The 21068-nt window shown below is 47.1% G+C and overlaps 1 protein-coding gene across 3 annotated transcripts in view; it reads left to right on the plus strand.

Moving 5' to 3' along the window:
- Positions 1-3554: 3554 nt before the first annotated feature.
- Positions 3555-21068, plus strand: part of STXBP5 (syntaxin binding protein 5) — a 611224-nt gene continuing 593710 nt past the window's right edge. For 2 of the 3 annotated variants that reach the window (XM_075339550.1, XM_075339551.1), the window contains exons 1-2: positions 3555-4306; positions 16431-16528. In XM_075339550.1, the coding sequence (XP_075195665.1) occupies positions 4160-4306; positions 16431-16528 (245 nt within the window). In that variant the 5' untranslated portion in view covers positions 3555-4159. The remainder of the gene's footprint in view (positions 4307-16430; positions 16529-21068) is intronic. The other variant, XM_075339552.1, reaches the window with a different exon arrangement.

Below are 21068 nucleotides of genomic sequence, written 5' to 3' on the forward strand. Positions count from 1 at the left end.
ACAGCTCGGCTGCAGTCCGTATCCTTACCTCTTAGGGGAGCGGACATAGGCAGGTGCCTGAGGCACATGGTCTGGCTAGGCCTTGTGATTCTACTCGTAGGTGGACGTTGCCGCTAGAGTAACGTTCCTTATACTGCGTCTGGCAGTTGTTCGTATCCTCGCACACTAGGGGAGCGAACAGAGGTAGGAGCTTTGTGCGGCTTATGCTGCTGTCCGTCTCTTTTGCACCACTAGAAGAGCGGACCTAGGCAGGTGCCAGATCTAGTGGTTCGTGTCCTCGCACACTAGTGGAGCGAACGCAGGTAGGAGCTTTGTGCGGCTTACGCTGCTGTTCGTCTCTTTTGCACCACTAGAAAAGCGGACCTAGGCAGGTGCCATATCTAGTGGTTCTTCTCCTCGCACACTAGTGGAGCGAACGCAGGTAGGAGCTTTGTGCGGCTTACGCTGCTGTCCGTTTCCTGGCACCACTAGAGGAACGGACCTAGGTAGGTGCCATTTCACACTCACTGCCTTTGTCTCTGTGATTATTAACAGAGACCATTCCACACACCCTCCAAGTAAGGGAGGAATTTCCTTATTTACTAATTATATTCCTCTGTGAGTTTAACAGAGGTATTGCACTCTGCCATAGTCTGCAGCAGAGTCTTTGCACGGTGGACCCTGACTGCCTGTTACTCCTTTAGGTTTTATTATAAGACAGCCCCCCGTAACACCTGGCTTGTCCAGGGCGCCACATTATTCTTTATTTTTAGATTTCTTTTTATATTTTTACCATTCTTAGAACTTTTTTTTTTAAACTTTTCTACTTAGTCTCTTTATAGGACTTTCCTTTTTTTTCCCCTCTTATCATTGTTATAACCCACTGTAGTGCTTCATCACTGCAGTGGGTTATAAGTGTCAGCACTGCAGCAGCAGCTCTTATGTGACGCCCTGGCCTATCGGGTCATCACAGGGTATTGTGCAATCTGCTCTTCTGTGCAATATCCATCTCCTCCTTGGTTATGGGTCCCCAACCAAAGGTGTTGCCAACAGCAGCTAATTAAAATCCTAGGAACACTCTGCACCACACCCACCAGACACACCAGTGGATGGCCTGAGTGGAATAGGGTCGCCCACTTGGTTGGTTGGTTAAGGGGAGGTCAGGAGTCAGTCAGTGAGAGTCAGAGACAGGAAGTGAGGGGATGTCAGGAGCTGGGCTCCTTGGAAGTACTAGGTAGCAGACGGTGGTCTGGGCCTAGTAGGAGCTGGACCCCCTGTCATAGGGGATCGTGACAAGAGGCACGGTATTGTCGAGGAGGACAGCCGGCGGCCTTGTACCATCACCGGGCTGGGACCAGGGCACGACGGGGTACGTGGACCCTAGGTCAGGGAGTAGCTTTAGGCAACCTCACAATTGACAGGAAATACAAAGAGTGAACCCTGAGAGCAAGCGCCCTCAGTTAGCCAGACTGAGGAGCGGGACCCGACTAGTTTCAGGCTATAGGGCCAACTAAGAAGAGAACAGTGTGCCAAGGGAAAGGTCACAGATCAACAGGCAACACCAGCGGGAATGGGACCCAAACATGCCACCCTGAGCGGCAGCAGTGTCAAGAACTTTGGTTTACCAAGTTGTCGGTGTCAGCTTTATGGACTGAGTGAGTACACAAGTGACCCTTACATCCCCAACGACACGTTCCCGTCACCATCACCGAGTCCCGGGGAATCCCCCCTACCCGTGGAGGGGTTAAACACCTAGCTGCCCACTCCAATGCCACCGGGTACTCCCCAGCTGCAGCGGTGGTACTCCATCTTACCACACACCCCTGTAAATACCCCCTTTTATTTTGATTGGCCGCACGACTCCGACCCCCGGGTCCGGATGCCCCTCGAGCCACCGTGGTTACGAATCCGAGAAGCCCGGCTGCTGACGCGGGGGCGGCACACTTACACTTCGCCTCACGCACCACGCATCTGACAAGGTTTGTGAGGTGATTCGTAGCTGGGTGACCCGGTGTTGTCATGGTGGCAACCCCGGGTTACCATGGCAGCCATTGGGTTCTCGTGATCGTATTACAAGGAGCTGATCAACAGGGAGAGGTAAGCTCTCTCTGCCTCCTGAATGCTGTGGTCACTTTGATTGCAGCAGTTAGGGGGTTACAATGCCAGAAGTGCAAAGGCGCTGCTTTGGGCAGTAAGAGCTGGGTCCAGGCTGTAACATGAGCCGGAGACCCGGCAGCGCTCGTTGGGTACAGCGCAGGAACTCCTGCAATTTCCATGACGTACCCTGTACATCATAGGTTGGGAATGCACCGACTTCCGTGACATACAGGGTACATCAAGAGTCAGAAAGGGGTTAAAATTATTTTTTGTGTGTGTTCTTTACACTTTTTACTTACTGGGTTAGTAATGAGGGTGTCTGATAGAAGCATCTCCATTACTAAACGCTCAATGCCAGCTGACATTACACAGCTTACATCAACCCCAGAAAATATTACCCCAATTGCCACCGCACCAGGGCAATAGGAAAGAGCTGAGGCGAAGCACTAGAATTGTTGCATCTAATGGATCCATCACTTCTGAGGCAGCTATGGGCTGCGAAGGACCAAATAACCATGGGCCTCCCCAGCCTGACATCAGCCCCCAGCTGTCTACTTCACCTAGTCTAGTTACCAAAAATTTTTTTTTTTTAATTATTTATTAGGCAAAACAATGCAGAAACACCCTTTAGTGCCTTTCAGGTCGTTATGTCTACTTTGTACATCTGTACGTGTACAGTTTTAATATGAACAATTTAATAAATTATAAAACCCCAGTTTTCTGTGTTAATAATTGTAATGGAGCCATGAAAAAGCATGAGGCACGGATGGTGACCTTCATCTGACCTGATTTTTGGCACTTTTGATGACTATCTGAGGCGTTTACGTGCTCACGCATTGACCGCCATCGGTCCGTGTGTCTGTACACCACACGGCTTACACACGGACGCACACGCTTGCATGGACCAGCTCTGCACTGGGTCTGGCATTTGGTCATGGATGGCGGGGTGTTTGCAGTTATTAACACATTTACCAGTGTTTTATGACAGGAAAATGGCCCATGTCACAGCCACACAGTGACACTGGGATCAGAAGGGAGACAATGGCTGAAACTGACTGAAAATTGCACCATGACAGTGCTGAGCCGCGTCACATCCAGGGCTAAGGGCGCCGCGCCTGTGGCGGCCAGTATGACAGAGCCTGTGCGGGTCATGGGCACTGTAGGGAACGGCAGACGTGGGAGGAGCAGAGCAGCAGGTGAAGGGGTGGACATGACAGGAGGCGGGAGAAGAAGGCGTGCACCTGACAGAGGGCGGGGAGGAGGCGAAGTATTGGCCATGACAGGAGGGCGGGAGGGGGAGGCGGCCGCTCGGTACTGAAGAGGGCGGGGCGGATGCACGGCACTGACAGGGGAGGGCGGGCCCGTATGGATGGGGCGGGCGCTCAGCAGTGACAGGTGGGTGGGGCCGGGCACTCGGCACTGGCAGGAAGGCGGGACCGTTGGGCAGGGGCGTGGCGCTCAGTAGTGACAGGAGGGCGGGGCTGCTGCACAGGCGGCAGGTGCAGCTCATCACACAGGACGCGGAGCTGCAGCGATCCCCGCGCACAGGCTGCACCGCCGGCATTTTACCGGAGCAGTGCATTACACGGAGGGAAGCGGCGACTGGCACTAATATGGAGGCAGCAGCGCTGACAAACAGGAAAATGTGACCGTGAGGGAAGGGGAGGGGAGTAGCCGGAGAAGAGAGGAAGGAAGGGGAGGGCAGAGCTGCTGGCGGCAGCGGCTGTCACTTCCAGTGCAGTACAGGCAGGAGACAGGGATCCTCGTACACAAGCACCGAGGCCGGCACCTCTGCCCACACCCGGGATCTCTACATGACCGGCACCAGTGGATGGTCGCCTCTTCCCGCCAGGTTCCCGGTGTACGGCTCGCCCCGGGGCTGTGTCGTCTGGAGAGCCCGATAACCAGCAGGAGCCCCCTCCGCACCGTCCACATCACCTGCAGCCCCAGGACCCTCCTGTGTGCGGGGCGCCCACCGAGCAGAGGCAGAAGGGAGGAGGAGAGGAAAGGTGGGGGGTGAGCGGAGAGAGGGATCTGGAGGAGGAGGAGGTGCTGGACCCAGAGGCAGAGAGAAGCGGTGACCATGTGGAAATTTAAGGAATTCAGGAAGGTGCTGGACGGGCTGACGGCCGCGTCCTCCTCCTCGTCATCCACCGCGGCATCCCAGCCCGGGACCAGGGAGGCGGACATCCAGGAGACGCTCCAGTCCGAGCACTTCCAGCTCTGCAAGGTGAATAGTGATGAGCCCCATTTATTGCTGGCACTGTCATCATCTGCAGGAGGCCCTCCCCGAGTCACATCAGCCACCACCGCACCATCCTTCATCCCCCCCAGACCCCCCGACCCTGTGCTGAGCCTGCCCCCCCCCCCCCCACGTCCCTGTGCTGAGCCTGCCCCCCCCCCCCCCACGTCCCTGTGCTGAGCCTGCCCCCCCCCCCCCCCACGTCCCTGTGCTGAGCCTGCCCCCCCCCCCCCACGTCCCTGTGCTGAGCCTGCCCCCCCCCACGTCCCTGTGCTGAGCCTGCCCCCCCCCACGTCCCTGTGCTGAGCCTGCCCCCCCCCCACGTCCCTGTGCTGAGCCTGCCCCCCCCCCACGTCCCTGTGCTGAGCCTGCCCCCCCCCCACGTCCCTGTGCTGAGCCTGCCCCCCCCCCACGTCCCTGTGCTGAGCCTGCCCCCCCCCCACGTCCCTGTGCTGAGCCTGCCCCCCCCCCACGTCCCTGTGCTGAGCCTGCCCCCCCCCCACGTCCCTGTGCTGAGCCTGCCCCCCCCCACGTCCCTGTGCTGAGCCTGCCCCCCCCCCCACGTCCCTGTGCTGAGCCTGCCCCCCCCCCCCACGTCCCTGTGCTGAGCCTGCCCCCCCCCCACGTCCCTGTGCTGAGCCTGCCCCCCCCCCACGTCCCTGTGCTGAGCCTGCCCCCCCCCCACGTCCCTGTGCTGAGCCTGCCCCCCCCCCACGTCCCTGTGCTGAGCCTGCCCCCCCCCCACGTCCCTGTGCTGAGCCTGCCCCCCCCCCACGTCCCTGTGCTGAGCCTGCCCCCCCCCACGTCCCTGTGCTGAGCCTGCCCCCCCCCACGTCCCTGTGCTGAGCCTGCCCCCCCCCACGTCCCTGTGCTGAGCCTGCCCCCCCCCCCACGTCCCTGTGCTGAGCCTGCCCCCCCCCCACGTCCCTGTGCTGAGCCTGCCCCCCCCCCCACGTCCCTGTGCTGAGCCTGCCCCCCCCCCCACGTCCCTGTGCTGAGCCTGCCCCCCCCCCACGTCCCTGTGCTGAGCCTGCCCCCCCCCCCCACGTCCCTGTGCTGAGCCTGCCCCCCCCCCCACGTCCCTGTGCTGAGCCTGCCCCCCCCACGTCCCTGTGCTGAGCCTGCCCCCCCCCACGTCCCTGTGCTGAGCCTGCCCCCCCCCACGTCCCTGTGCTGAGCCTGCCCCCCCCCACGTCCCTGTGCCGAGCCGGGCCACTCCCCCCACGTCCCTGTGCCGAGCCTGGCGCCCCCCCCCCCACGTCCCTGTGCCGAGCCTAACCCCCCCCCCCACGTCCCTGTGCTGAGCCGGGCCACGCCCCCACGTCCCTGTGCTGAGCCGGCCCCCCCCCCCACGTCCCTGTGCTGAGCCGGCCCCCCCCCCCCACGTCCCTGTGCTGAGCCTGGGGGGCCCCCAGCCTGATGGCCATCTCATGTATAGCAGGCCCACATTGGTTGGAGGGGGATGTTTCAGAGGGAAGCATGTATGTGTGTGTATCTATCACTTCTGACACTCACTGCATGTAATTTGTGCACCCTGTAAAGTTGCACAGAGGCCTGAAAGGTAAAGGGGCCAATTGACACTTCCAAAATAGCAAGCAACTGCCGTCAGACACAGAGGTGCATTATGATAACTATTGGCCTGCGCAGGGCCCCCCCCGTGTCATGCCTGCGCAGGGCCCCCCCCGTGTCATGCCTGCGCAGGGCCCCCCCCGTGTCATGCCTGCGCAGGGCCCCCCCCCGTGTCATGCCTGCGCAGGGCCCCCCCCGTGTCATGCCTGCGCAGGGCCCCCCCCCGTGTCATGCCTGCGCAGGGCCCCCCCCGTGTCATGCCTGCGCAGGGCCCCCCCCGTGTCATGTCAATTTTTGGTAATCTTGTGTATATGAGGCTGCAGTGAACTGTGTATAACATTAGTAAAGCACACTGTATATATTAGTGTGAGGGTGGAGCGCACTGTATACATATCCTCGTCTGTTCTCTGTCCTCTCCCCATTCCCAGGCTCTGCTCGTCCTTTGTGGCATCTTGTGCTGGTCTTGTCCTCGGGTGGCTTGAAGGGCATATGGGAAAGCTCTGCACCATTTACAATGCTTTTTGGGCTGTATTTGCTGAGATCAGGCTCCCCCCATCTTGTCAATTCCTCCCCTCACTCCTCCTCCTGCCAGTTTCCCCCTTGTGATGGCTGTAATGTCAGCTGTTGTCAGGCTGGCTCCCGTGTATGTCGTTGGTCCTCCGGTGTCCTCCCCAGGGTGTTACGCTGGCCTGTCTTGGGGTGTCCTCGGACGCTTTCCTGCCAGTTGTTGGGCAGTGTAGTAGCCGCTTTATCTGCTGACTCTGGTCAGGTATAACAAGGGTGGAGATGGTCATTAGTGCTTGGTAAGTGACGTGCAGGCCGATGGCACAGCTGATTACACATGGCAGGCAGATAAGATGATGGCTTCTCTCTGAAGGACGCGTTCCGTTGGTTTCTACACACTTGTGAGGTGGTATTAGTGTTGGATCCTTGCTTGTTTGCTTCTGATTTCTAGAGCAGTGAAGCAGATCTGCTCTGGACAGACTCTAGACCGTAATGCAATGTTGTGTACACAGCTGAACCTCCCGTGCATCTGTCTGTATATCTAATCAATGGACTGACAGATCCGAGGAGCCTGGTAACCAAGGCAGCCAGAACATCACCGCTGCCTTTTCCCGTTGAGTCATGGTAATGGAGGTCAGGAGATGCACATCTTCTCCAGCTCCCTTTGGGATGCTATGTTATAACCATTAATAGCAGCCATTACAGTGACAAAAGGGGTCATCGTTCTGTAAATGGATGGAGCTGAAGGCTGTGGTACAGATCTGACAGCCATCACTATAGCCCCTGTGCTAGCTCCAGTCACGTCCCAGAAATGCTACCTGGAGAGACGATAGGGGCCATAGAAATACTCCATGACGGCCCTGCTTCATTATGCTTACGGCTTACAGTGGTACAGGGTGGGCTATAGATCAGATGCATGTAGGGCCTTTCCCGAGAGTACAGTTCTCTAATATTAGGTGCAGTGGCTCAAAGTGAGGCTCGTTTTAATGTTTAAAGGGAATCAGTCACCAGGTTTTGCTACCTCACCTGAGAGCAGCATAATGTAGAGACACAGACCCTGATTCCAGTGATGTCACCTACTGAGCTGTTTGCTGTCATTTTGATAAAAATCAATGTTTTCTTTGCGGCAGATCAAGCAGTTATACAGAACTCATGAATATGCTGGACTACCTGACAGCACTCAAAGTAGTCCTGTAATGATGATCTACTGCTGATTAATCAGTGATTTTATTAAAGCTACACTAAACAGCCCACTAAGTAATACGTCGCTGGAATCGGGGTCTCTGCCCCTATGTTATGCTGCTCTCAGATTACATGTGAAAAAGTATATACAGTACAGACCAAAAGTTTGGACACACGTTCTCATTCAAAGAGTTTTCTTTATCTTCATGACTATGAATTAACACATGTGGAATGAAATACTTAACAAAAAAAAGTGTGAAACAACTGAAAATATGTCTTATATTCTAGGTTCTTCAAAGTAGCCACCTTTTGCTTTGATTACTGCTTTGCACACTCTTGCCATTCTCTTGATGAGCTTCAATAGGTAGTCACCAGAAATGTTTTTCACTTCACAAGTGTGCCCTGTCAGGTTTAACAAGTGGGATTTCTTTCCTTATAAATGGGGTTGGGACCATCAGTTGTGTTGTGCATAAGTCTGGTGTATACACAGCTGATAGTCCTAGTTAATAGACTGTTAGAATTTATATTACGGCAAGAAATAAGCAAAAAGAAAGAGTGGCCATCATTACTTTAAGAAATGAAGGTCAGTCAGTCCGAAAAATTGGGAAAACTTTGAAAGTGTCCCCAAGTGCAGTGGCAAAAACCATCAAACGCTACAAAGAAACTGGCTCACATGAGGACTGCCCCAGGAAAGGAAGACCAAGAGTCACCTCTGCTGCAGAGGATAAGTTTATCCGAGTCACCAGCCTCAGAAATCGCAGGTTAATAGCAACTCAGATTAGAGACCAGGTCAATGCCACACAAAGTTATAGCAGCAGACACATCTCTAGAACAACTGTTAAGAGGAGACTTTGTGCAGCAGGCCTTCATGGTAAAATAGCTGCTGGGAAACCACTGCTAAGGACAGGCAACAAGCAGAAGAGACTTGTTTCGGGTAAAGAACACAAGGAATGGACATTAGACCAGTGAAAATATGTGCTTTGGTCTGATGAGTACAAATTTGAGGTCTTTGGATCCAACTACCGTGGCTTTGTGCGACGCAGAAAAGGTGAATGGATGGACTCGACATGCCTGGTTCCCACCGTGAAGCATGGAGGAGGAGGTGTGATGGTGAGGGGGTGCTTTGCTGGCGACACTGTTGGGGATTTATTCAAAATTGAAGGCATACTGAACCAGCATGTCTACCCCAGCATCTTGCAGCGGCGTGCTATTCCATCTGGTTTCGCTTAGTTGAACCATCATTCTTTTTTTTTTTTTTCTTTTTTTTTTTTTTTCCAACAAGACAATGACCCCCAAAGACACCTCCAGGCTGTGTAAGGGCTATTGGACTAAGAAGGAGAGTGATGGGGTGCTACGCCAGATGACCTGGTCTCCACAGTCACCAGACCTGAACCCAATCGAGATGGCTTGTGGTGAGCTAGAGCGCAGAGTGAAGTCAAAAGGGCCAACAAGTGGTAAGCATCTCTGGGAACTCCTTAAAGACTGTTGGAAAACCATTTCCGGTGACTACCTCTTGAAGCTCACCAAGAGAATGGCAAGAGTTTGCAAAGCAGTAATCAAAGCAAAAGGTGGCGACTTTGAAGAATCTAAAATATAAGACTGATATTTTCAGTTGTTTCACACTTTTTGTTAAGTATTTCATTCCACATGTGTTAATTCATAGTTTTGATGCCTTCAATGGGAAACTACAATTTTCAGAGACGTGAAAATAAAGAAAACTCTTTAAATGAGGTGTTCAAACTTTTGGTCTGTACTGTGTGTGTATGTAATATATATATATATATATATATATATATATATATATATATATATATATATATATATATATATATATATATATATATATATATATATATATATATATATATATATATATATATGTATATATGTATGTATGTATGTATGTATATATATATATATGTATATATATATGTATATATATATATATTCACAATTTTATGCTTTTATACCAACGTATTAGGCAACTAATTTTGAAATTGAAAACTGAGCCAACAATGATGAATGGCCGATTTGACTGATCACATCTATTGTGTGATTGTGTGTGACCTGCCGGCTAACATATCCATTCGTCGGGTTGGGAAGGCATGGAAATGAGTATGATACATCTTGAGCCGACAGGACTGGCATATCCTCTTTACAATGCTGGTTTTCGTCCATTAAAAGTTCCAGTGTTCATGGCAAATGCTGTCAATGAACAACACACGTTAAAGTGGTATTCCCATCTCCAAGATCCTATTCTAATATATAGTAGGTGTAATAATATTAGCAATAACCTCGAATTGGAAATATAGTATAGTTCTCCTAATATAGCCCTGTCTCTTACCTCATGTTCAGGGCATTGCAGGATTTTAGGTATCCATGGTTACGACCACGCATAGTCACAGCTAATTAGTTGCTAGTGTTCATAACCATGGATACCTAAGGTCCTGCAATGCCTTGAACATAAGGTAAGTGACATAGCTAATCAGGAGAAGTATACTACATTTCTTATTGGAGGTGTTTGCTAATATTATTATTGCATTTACTACATATAGGGATAGGATCTTGGGGATGGGAAAACCCCTTTAAAGCTCGCCATGATTCATGTAACAACCTGTGCTTTTCCGGACCATGTGCAGTCCAGCAGGAGTGAATGAAGTCAGTCAGGGGGACGGGGCATCAGTATACCGGAGGCCCAATAATATGCCTCATTTATCAAAACCAGTGCAAACAAAAATGGAGGTACTGCAGATGACTTGTATCCATACATTACTGCTCCCTCTGGGCCGGTGTACAGATTTTTTTATTGCTAGCATTTGCACGTTATACTGCCGTCATTGATCTTTTAACAGCGGTCAGTCTTGAATTTGATAAGGCTTTATAAAAATGTCTGTTGGACTTTAAAACAAAAAGCTCGCCCAAATGGCTGATAAAATCTGACTTGTCAATCCTCGCTGCGTAGAACACTTACTGGACAAGATATGATGTATAGAGCGCTGCATCACAATATTGTGATATTCTATACCTTTACAGAAGGAAAATGTGATACTCCATGAGTAAACGCGTTACAGGCCTCCAAAGCTGTGCAATGTAATTGGATCTGTGCACAATACATGTATTATTAGATAAATGCTAGATGGTAATTGACTCTACAGTAGATGAGAAATACAGTCTTGGCTTTTGGATCCATACACACTGGTGCGCAGTCGTTATATTTCTAGCTCACATTAAATATATGGGAAAATATGAATAGCATTAGTCAGTGTGGCTGCTGCCAGTCACGTGTATATCATGTGGTGGTCATGCACTAGTGTGACTGGTGAGAGGGGGAGGGGAGACCTCTATACAGATCCAACTAATAAAAAAAAAAAATAATAAATTAACTTTATAAAGTGCTGTGGAATACTTTGGTGGTATAGATATATATATTTTTTTTTCTATTCATAGACTTTTATTAAAGTGGTATTCCCATCTCCAGATCCTATCCCAATATGCAGTAGGTCTAATAATAATATTAGCAAATACCTCCAGTTAGAAATGTAGTATAATTTTTCTGATTGACTATATCACTTACCTCATGTTCAGGGCATTGCAGGACCTTAGGTATCCATGGTTACGAGGTGATCCATTGTGGAACAAATGAAAGGATTACACTCACCATTCGTTGCAGTATTTAATAGTCTTCAAAACATTGTACAGGCGGAGGAAGAGGGGGATGGGGAACACATGGACTACGCAGGTCCTATTGAAGTACGTGAGGTAAGTGACATAGCTAATCAGGAGAGCTATACTACATTTCTAATTGGAGGTATTTGCTAACATTATTCTTATTATTACACCTACTACATATTGTAATAGCATATAGGAGATGGGAATACCCCTTTTAATAAAGAAAATACCCACCTATTGTATTACAGCCTATTGATCTGTTCACATGGCAGTTTTTGATCCAATTTGCATATCAAACCCCTCCATTGAAGTGAAAACTGCTAAAAGTGCTTTAGTTATGGTAAACACAGACGCAAAGGCCATAGATAAATGAAAATCATGTCTTGCACACTGATGAAAAGTAACTTATTGCTTCTTATACGCACCAAAGGAAACAAAAGTATGAAAACGCATGTCCCTTTCACCTAGAATATTGTCTAGACTTCAACAATTTCCCTTGGTTTGCATTATTATTGAAACGTTTGGGTTTTTTTCCCCGCAAGATTTACAATTAAAAAAAGCATGCTATTAGTTACATTGAGGTCTGTGTACATGGAATTTCTCAATGAAGTCAAAGTACAGCTGGGGACAAGTATTCTTAGTGTCACCAGACAACGACCTACTGGTTTCAGTCTTCTCATCGTAGGCAGGATAATGCCAGATAGCGCATCTCTGGTGTATAGCAAAGAATCCACTATTCACAGTAGGTGATGGCCAGAGCTCACCTCCTGCTTCTCCCTGTACAGTCACCTCTGAACACATCTCCAGTCTATTGTTTCTTATACTCAATGTATCTGTAAATGCTCTGGCAATATATTCCACAGCACTCCCTTCCTGTTCATTAACTTGTGGTCCAAAGGTGGGGAGACAAAAACCAGCGCTGAATGGACACGGTGCTCACGTGACGGCACAACCCCATGTGAGCACCGGCACCGCGAGTCTGGACGCCACTGGAAGGGCAACGGTACTGCAGCGAGACGAGGGGGAAACAATGAAATCAAAGGGGTTGTCCTAGTATTGGATCACCCCTTTAAAGGGTGCTTTACACGCTGCAACATCTCTAGTGATCTCGTTAGCGATGTAACACGCCAGATCGCACATACGATTTGCCGAGATCGCACATGTGACCGGCGCTACAAAAATGACCTATGTGCGATCACGCCAAATCTCAGTATACCGGATCCGTCAAAAAAAAAAAAAAGAATCCGGCGCATCCGTTTTTGCATATTCTGCGCCGGATCCGTTGCATCAGGCACACGCCGGATTTTGCCTGATGCCAAAAAACTGATTTGTGAACATAGCCTTAAGGGGGCTTTACACGCTGCGACATCGCTAATGCGGAGTCGTTGGGGTCACGGGATTTGTGACGCACATCCGGCCGCATTAGCGATGTTGCTGCGTGTGACACCGATGAGCGATTTTGCATTGTTGCAAAAACATGCAAAATCGCTCAGCAGTAACGATGTAGTTCGTCGCTCCTGTGGCAGCACACATCGCTATGTGTGACACCGCAGGAACGAGGAAGCTCTCCTTACCTGCCTCCCGGCCGCTATGAGGAAGGAAGGAGGTGGGCGGGATGTTCCGGCCGCTCATCTCCGCCCCTCCGCTTCTATTGGGCGGCCGCTCAGTGACGTCGCTGTGACGCCGCACGGACCGCCCCCTTAGAAAGGAGGCGGTTCGCCGGTCACAGCGACGTCGCCGGGCAGGTAAGTAGTGTGACGGGTCCGGGCGATGTTGTGCGGCACGGGCAGCGATTTGCCAGTGTCGCACAACAGATGGGGGCGGGTACCCACGCTAGCGATATCGGGACCGATATCTCAGTGTGTAAAGCCCGCTTTAGTGAATTCTTCATAGAAGGAAATAATTAGTCTGGTATGACTTGTTTGCTACAAACCCATACTGGCTCTGGTTAATTACTGGTTTCTTATCCAGGTACTTACATGCTGTTTTAATAATTTGTTCAAAGATCTTTTCTGGTATAGAGTCGGGCTCACAGGCCTGTAATTTCCTGACCTCATCTTCTTTCCTCTTTTGTAGATAGATCCTCTTTTGATGGCGTTCAGCCTCTCAGTAATTTCTGCAAGCATATTAGATTTGTAAGAAGCTCTCTGGTTCCTCAAACCACCCCATTGTTCCTGGATTTGGCTGATTACTTGCATTCTCCATTGTTTTGTCTGTCTCCATGTTCATACAGATGCTTTACTGTATCCTCTTTAATGGATTGCAGTTTTCATTCAGTGCACCAGATATTTCTGAGAATGATGGAGGGAGCAGCTTCAAAACTGCAGCCAAGTGGATGTTGATCCTTTCATTGTCGATTTTTGCCATAATGAAATAGCTTTGTGAAATAAACTGCCTAATGTAGATCTACTGTAAGGCTAGAAGTGGTACAGTAGCTCCATATCCATAGCATAATATAATTTAGTGCTGGACATGTTGGAGCTGCCTGCATGTTTACCAGGATCAGAATAAATTGTAGATGTTTAGCAGGTAATGCTTTGTGCCTATGCTTGAAACAATATCCATATTGTCAGTTACTTTTGTTACTGTACTGAATTATTGATGCAATTAAATGTAGAAAGCCCTTAGGGGAGTTCATCAGGAAATGACCTATTGTTTACATTTGAATTATATATATATATATATATATATATATATATATATATATATATATATATATATATATTATAATATTTTCTTAAAACCTAGTGATGTTTGTATTTTTTTTCTTAAGTTTCACTACCACCTATTTAATGAAAAACAAATATTCCTTCCAACCCCCACCCCTCCCCCCCCCATTATCAATTTTTGCCTTTTTCACCCTGGCATTAAAGCCTAACATTAGACTCCTCTTTGTAGCCATAGACTTCTTCCGACTCTTGTTGGTTTGTATTGAAGTATTTTTTGAGAATGTGGCCCTGTGGAAAGGCCATTGTGAAGGCAGGAAGGAGGAAGAGGTTAGCTGTGACCATTATTGACTATGAATGGTGGATCCGTTACCTACTGTTTTATCGACGTGTCCTCTGTAATTGTACTCCTGTGATGGTAATGCTGAAAAATTATTTTTTTTTTGTACAGAGCAGAAAGGAGGAGTCCAGTATGTAAAGTGTGAAAATTGCATAACTTTTTTTAAGCAGTTCGTCTTGAGATGAAAATTTTTAAATATTATTTTTTTTATGATACAAAAAAATAATTTCTAACATTATTAAAGGGAACATGTCAGCAGGTTTTTGCTATGTAATATGTAAATGCTATTTCAGTGCAAATATTTTTTTATTTTTTATTTTTTTTTCTGCCAGGAGGTGCAAATCAAATCTGGTGCTCAAAGCTGGTGCAGACATTTCAGCACTAAAGTTACACCTGGCAGAAAACCACATCGAAACGGCTTCAAAACCATTTTGTGCATTTTTTTTTTTTTGGGCAAAGGGATGCAGATTTGATGCTGAAATTTTTACACCATATTCCTGCACCCAATCTATACCTCCTGGCAAAAAAAAAATTGCATCAAAACCGCATGGTGTTGTGATGCATGTTTTTTTTTTTTTTTTGTTTTCTTTTTTTTTTTGCCAGGAGGTGTAGCACCAAATCTGCATCTGTTGGCAAAAAAACCTGCAGTTTTCTGCTGGGAGATGCAGGTCTATGAACTAAGGTCACTCAATTCAGTGAGGTCACCTGAGATCAGATTACTTGTGGTCACAGGTGGAGTACCGTGGGAACTTCCAGCTGTGACCGCAAATAACCTGAATGATGTCACCACTCAAAGCTGTGGCTCAGTCTCTGCCTGAAGCTCACAGTGGGTGGTCATGTTCTGTGCCCACGCGCTGTCAGTGCAGATGTAGCAGAGCTGGAATCGTCTTTGGACCTGTTTTTTTGGGGGTTAATAAAGGGGCGAAAGAGCATGGGTTTTTTTTTGTATTTTATTTCAAATAAACTTTTTTTTTTTAGCTTATTTCTTTTCACTTAGATTAGTAATTGGGGGGGTCTCATAGATACCTCCCATTACTAATCTAAGTCTCAGCTATTATTAACCCCTTATTATCTCGATTCGCCACCACACCAAGGCAATCAGGATGAGCTGTGTAAAGTTCTGGGATTGTTGCATCTAATAGTTTCTACAATGCTGGCTGGCTGCAGGCTTCACTTTTTTTTGTTTTTTTTTCTTTTACTAAATAATTAAAAATAAAAAAAAAAAGCTGTATGCATTTCCTCTAATTTTGATACACAGCCAAGATAAGCACACAATTGGGAGATGCCTCCTGTAGCCGTATGCTTTCTGTGCTGGGTATCATAATATGGGGGGGGTCCCTATGCCAATTTTTTTTTTTTTTTACTCATTTATTTTTACACCAATATGGACACGCAGACAGCATCGCTGATTGAAAGCAGTCAGACATGCTGTCGCACAGGGTGGAGGTGCGTCTGACTGCAACCAGAGACACGGGGATTGCTGGTAGGCGGGGGAAGCGGGGCATATGCATGAAGGATAATGAGTAGCCCCAGAAATAGTATGAACGGCCTAAAAGCAGTGCACAGCCACTCAGGAGACTCGGTAAATATAACGTGATTGCGCCCCCCCCTCCCCCCTTTTTTTTAATTTTTTTTTTATCACTAGTGGTAATACATTCATGTAATTTTCTTTAATATTGATAATTCTAAGTTTTATAATGTACCGTAATAGAACCAGCTGTGACAACATGTAGGAATATTTTCGTCAGACCTTTAGTACAGGCTTTCTTCCTTTGATTGCCTGTGATTCCAAAATGTGATAAATTTACTAAATCAGCTGTTGCACAAATAACGCTTGTGCTTACAGAGAGAGCTGTCAATCACTAGTAGTACCGCCCCCTGGACGCCTAGGCAAATAATTAGCGTGCATAAAAATTTAAAAAATAAGTTTTATATTGAATATTTTTCAACAAATTGATATATATCTCAATTTTAGTTCTTCTTGCTCTGTATCTATATGCCTATAGATTGGACTTGGTATTGAACGTTGGATCCTTAATGCTTTATATGTGAACCATGTGTATAATCTATTACATGCAATGTCTCACAATAAAATCTGACGGATCCTATATATGTATATATCTAGTTATATAGGATAGAGTTTCACAAGATACTAACATTTCTCTTGTTTCTTTGTGGATAGACTGTTCGCCATGGATTTCCCTTTGAGCCGTCCTCAATGGCATTTGATCCCGTGCAGAAGATTCTTGCAATTGGCACAAATCATGGAGCTCTAAGGCTGTATCCTTTTTTTTCTAATTTCTTATCTAATGCAGCAACAGACAATGTCAGAGGAAGCGGACGGACATGCATCTCATTTGTAACAGGTACTTTATGTTAAACAATAAGGTGCAAAGTACAATTTTTACTTTCCAATGAAGTTGTTGTTTTTTTTTTTTGTTTTTTTTTCTAAGGGAATCTGTCAGCTGGTTTTTGTTATGTAATCCTCAAACATCATAATGTAGGCAATAAGACCCGGATTCCAGCAATGTCACTCACTTTACTAGACTGTTTGTTTATTTATTTTTTTTCTTTTTGTTGAAACACAATGAGTGCTTTATACGCAGAAGATTATCTCTAAAGGACAATCTGCTTCCTGGTCCAACTCCACCCACACCACTGATTAACAGCATTCTCACAATATTCAAATGTACATTGAAAGCTACTAATTAGTGGTGTGGACAGGGTTAGACAGGGCTCCACATTCTCAGCTCTGCTAGATCCACAGCAAAGAAAGCTAATACATTACTGGAATCGGGGCCTCTTCCCCTACATTAGGCTGTTGTCAGATTACATAGCAAAAACCTGCTGACAAATTAATATACATATTAAAGGATGTCTTTAGGCTGTCCGATATAACTAAAATAAATTGATACTCTGTATGATTGCCGGGTACTGTGTGAGTTGAAAGCGAAAATTAACCAATATATATACAGTATCTCTCAGATATATAATATCTATTAGTTTACCTCCCTCCAGCAATGGTTTATTTGGTGGTTGGTTTTTTTGAATACTCTTTTTACTTTATTAAACGTCTTCTTTTGTTAGGTCACAGCATGGAACTGCACGCTGCGACCATTTTGATTGCATATATGTCAATCACAGGCAGGCTCCTGCTGTGGCTCACATGGGCACGGCTCACATACAGGCACTCACAATGATGAAAGCAGGTGTCAGTCTCTGTAGGGCAATCTGTGATATTCAGATACGTCTTGTATCCACTTGTTTATTATTTTGTAACTGGAGTTAAGTTATAACACGAACACATTCATCTGCTCGTTGTATCCAGGCAACTAAATCAATGATCCTGATGGCCGTGCGATATTGACAGTGCTGTGCTCGTGCTGTGCGGTTATTACTCAGTGCTATAATGGTGATCTACTGAATGAGCAGCCTGGAAGCAGACATATAGAAAAATCTGCTAATGCAATCTGGGCTATGGCAATCTTCCAAAATCAGAGACTGCACAGATATATATATATATATATATATATATATATATATATATATATATATATATATATATATATATATATATATATATATATATATATATATATATATATATATATATATTACAGGATATCACTAATATATATATTAGTGATATCCTATAATATGAAGCTGATCTGTCATCAGACTATAAACAATGCGAAGAGCAGCATAGTATTGTGGCACTACCTGTTAAGATAATGTGCCCCTGTATTTCCTATAACTCTGCCTGTTTGTGCTCTCGTTTTCTTTAGATTCAAATTCTCACATGGTTAAATCAACCATAGTTTTAATAAGGAATAAAAAAAATTTAACGCCTCCTTCACATATTCATGTCTCCGATACGTGAAATGTCCATTTTCACACGTACCAGAGAAACTGACACTTGGACCCATTAAAATCAATGGGTCTGCGTACACGCCCGTGTGCTCCACACGGCGACATGTCCGTTTTCTGCCTACAGCATGGGTGTCACATGGCCCGCACACAGATGTGATCCGTCTGACACATACCGGAGGAAACGAGTCACTTAAAAAAATAAAGAATTTTAGGCCGGGGCCACACGGGGCACTAGTGCGATGCTCGCATGACACTCGGCTCACGCTGGCAGTACAGCAGAGCCGAGTGTCATGCTAGTATCCTTGCGACTGAGGTCCGACTGTGCGAGCGGACCTCAGCTGCGGGGGGTGGGCTGGCATTGATGGGGGCTGGCTGGCATGGAGGAGGGGAGGGAGGGATTTATCTTCCTTTCTCCTGCGTAGCCGGCTATTGTGATTCTCGCTCTGCACGCGTGGTACACCGGTGTACCACGAGTGCAGTGCGATTTTTCTCTCGCAACATAGACTTGAATGGGTGCAAGAGAAAAGAGTCTCTAATTACAATCGCAGCATGCTGCGATTTGTTTTCTCGCTCCGATTAGGGCAGAGAAAATAAATCGCTCATGTGCGCTGACACATAGGCTAATATTGGTCCGAGTGGAATGCGATGTTTTATCACACTCCACTCACACCGGTTTTCTCGCCGTGTGCCTTCTACCTTATACTCACTTGTCTCCGGCACTGCTGTTACTTCCGGGACCACTCATTAAGCCAAGGCATATTCACTGCACTCACTGCCAACCTGGAAGTAACAGCAGCACTGGAGACAGGTAAGTCTACCAGACTATGCGGCCTGTGTGCTGTCCAGATGTCACACAGATGGGACTACACACAGAACACACACACACACACACACACACACACACACACGGACACACACACGGACACACACACGGACACACACACGGACACACACACGGACACACACACACGGACACACACACACGGACACACACACACGGACACACACACACGGACACACACACACGGACACACACACACGGACACACACACACGGACACACACACACGGACACACACACACGGACACACACACACGGACACACACACACGGACACACACACACGGACACACACACACGGACACACACACACGGACACACACACACGGACACACACACACGGACACACACACACGGACACACACACACGGACACACACACACGGACACACACACACGGACACACACACACGGACACACACACACGGACACACACACACGGACACACACACACGGACACACACACACGGACACACACACGGACACACACACGCGCACACATGCGCACTTTCACCAAGGAAGGCTTAAAACATTTGTTTTGGACGGATGTGTGAAGGAGGTCTTAGGCCCTGTGTGCACACTGCGGATTTTGCCTGCAGAAAATGTTAATAACCTTGCTGCAGTCCTTCCCCAGCAAAACCTATGGTAAAAAAAAAAAATGCTATGCGCACACTGCGTTTTTTTTTTCACCAACCGGTTTTGCTGCATGTTTTCTGCAGCAAAAAGAATGAGCATGTCACTTCTTTTCTGCAGGTACCTGCGGTTTTTGCCATAGATAATGGTCAAAAACCGCGGGGAACAACCCGCGGTAAAACCGCATGTGGTTTTCGGGTGCGGTTTGCTGCTGTTTTTTACCACAGCTGCGGTAATCTTTCAGAGGGTCCGGAATTTTCTTAAGAAAATTACATTTTCTAGTGCGTACAGGGCCTTGGGCACTATAGGCCTGTAAGGCTAGAGGCAGAGCTCTGCCCCCTTCTCAATCTTCATAGAATTTCATAAGCACTAGCTGCTATCTCCTATCTCAGTAATGGAAAAGTCTTCACTGAGTACAGAATTTACCTCAGAATTGAGAATTTTGATAATGACAAGTTTTGGCAGAGAAAGAACAAATAAGATATATTACAAAGATGCTTAATTTCATGTATACTATTGATTTATGACATAAAAAGTAAAACGTCGGATATGCTCTAAGGGTTTTGGTTTTGACACCGATCTTCACCTCTGCGTTGCACAGCATGACTTGATAAACTGCATGTCGGATCCAGTCTCCTCTATTTAAGCTGCAGCTTTGGTAAACTCTTCAGTGGTACTGAAATAAGCAGCAGATTTTCCAGCCTGAAAATCCAGCGTGAATGTCTGGGTTGTCCCATTTATTGGAAAATGCCTTAGTTTGTCAAGTAACGTGAGGACTTCAGCTCCACAGACACTGTTAGATAGCATCGGACCAAACCGCTTTTTCACCCGACTCTCCCATAAACATGATCGCTCCTGTATTCCACCAACAGACATGTAGCTTATCTCTAGAGTAAAAGGATCGGCAGTCCAAGGGCTTCCATAACATAGCCTAATCTTCCCCGACAATCCTCTGTTGGGGGCTCCCATACACTTTACTGCCGGCTGAATCGGTTAGCATCTATGGGTTCCACTGAGGGAAGTGTGTTTGTGGTGGGCTTTACTGAGATTTGATTATCATTCCTTATCAGTTCTTTACGGACTTGATGATAAACACTGATAGTAAAAGTTAAAAGGGTAATCCCATCTCCAAGATCCTATCCTAATACATAGAAGGTATAATAATATTGGCAAACACCTCCAATTAGAAATGTAGCATAGTTCTCCTAATTGGCTATCTCATTTACTTCATGTGCAGGACATTGCAGCACCTTTTTAGGTATCCATGGTTACGACCACAAGCATCTAACTCAGTGGTCGTAACCATGGATACCTAAGCTGTAATGCCCAGCACATATAGTAAGAGACTAATCAGGTGAATGATACTATATTTTTTACTGGATGTATTTGAAATATTATTATTACTACACCTATTACATATTGGGATAGGATCTTGGAGATGGGAATACCCCTTTAGGCATGTTTTTTATTTTGAGTGAT

Source organism: Anomaloglossus baeobatrachus, chromosome 3 (assembly GCF_048569485.1).
Source record: "Anomaloglossus baeobatrachus isolate aAnoBae1 chromosome 3, aAnoBae1.hap1, whole genome shotgun sequence".
In the NCBI taxonomy this organism is placed as follows: Eukaryota; Metazoa; Chordata; class Amphibia; order Anura; family Aromobatidae; genus Anomaloglossus; species Anomaloglossus baeobatrachus.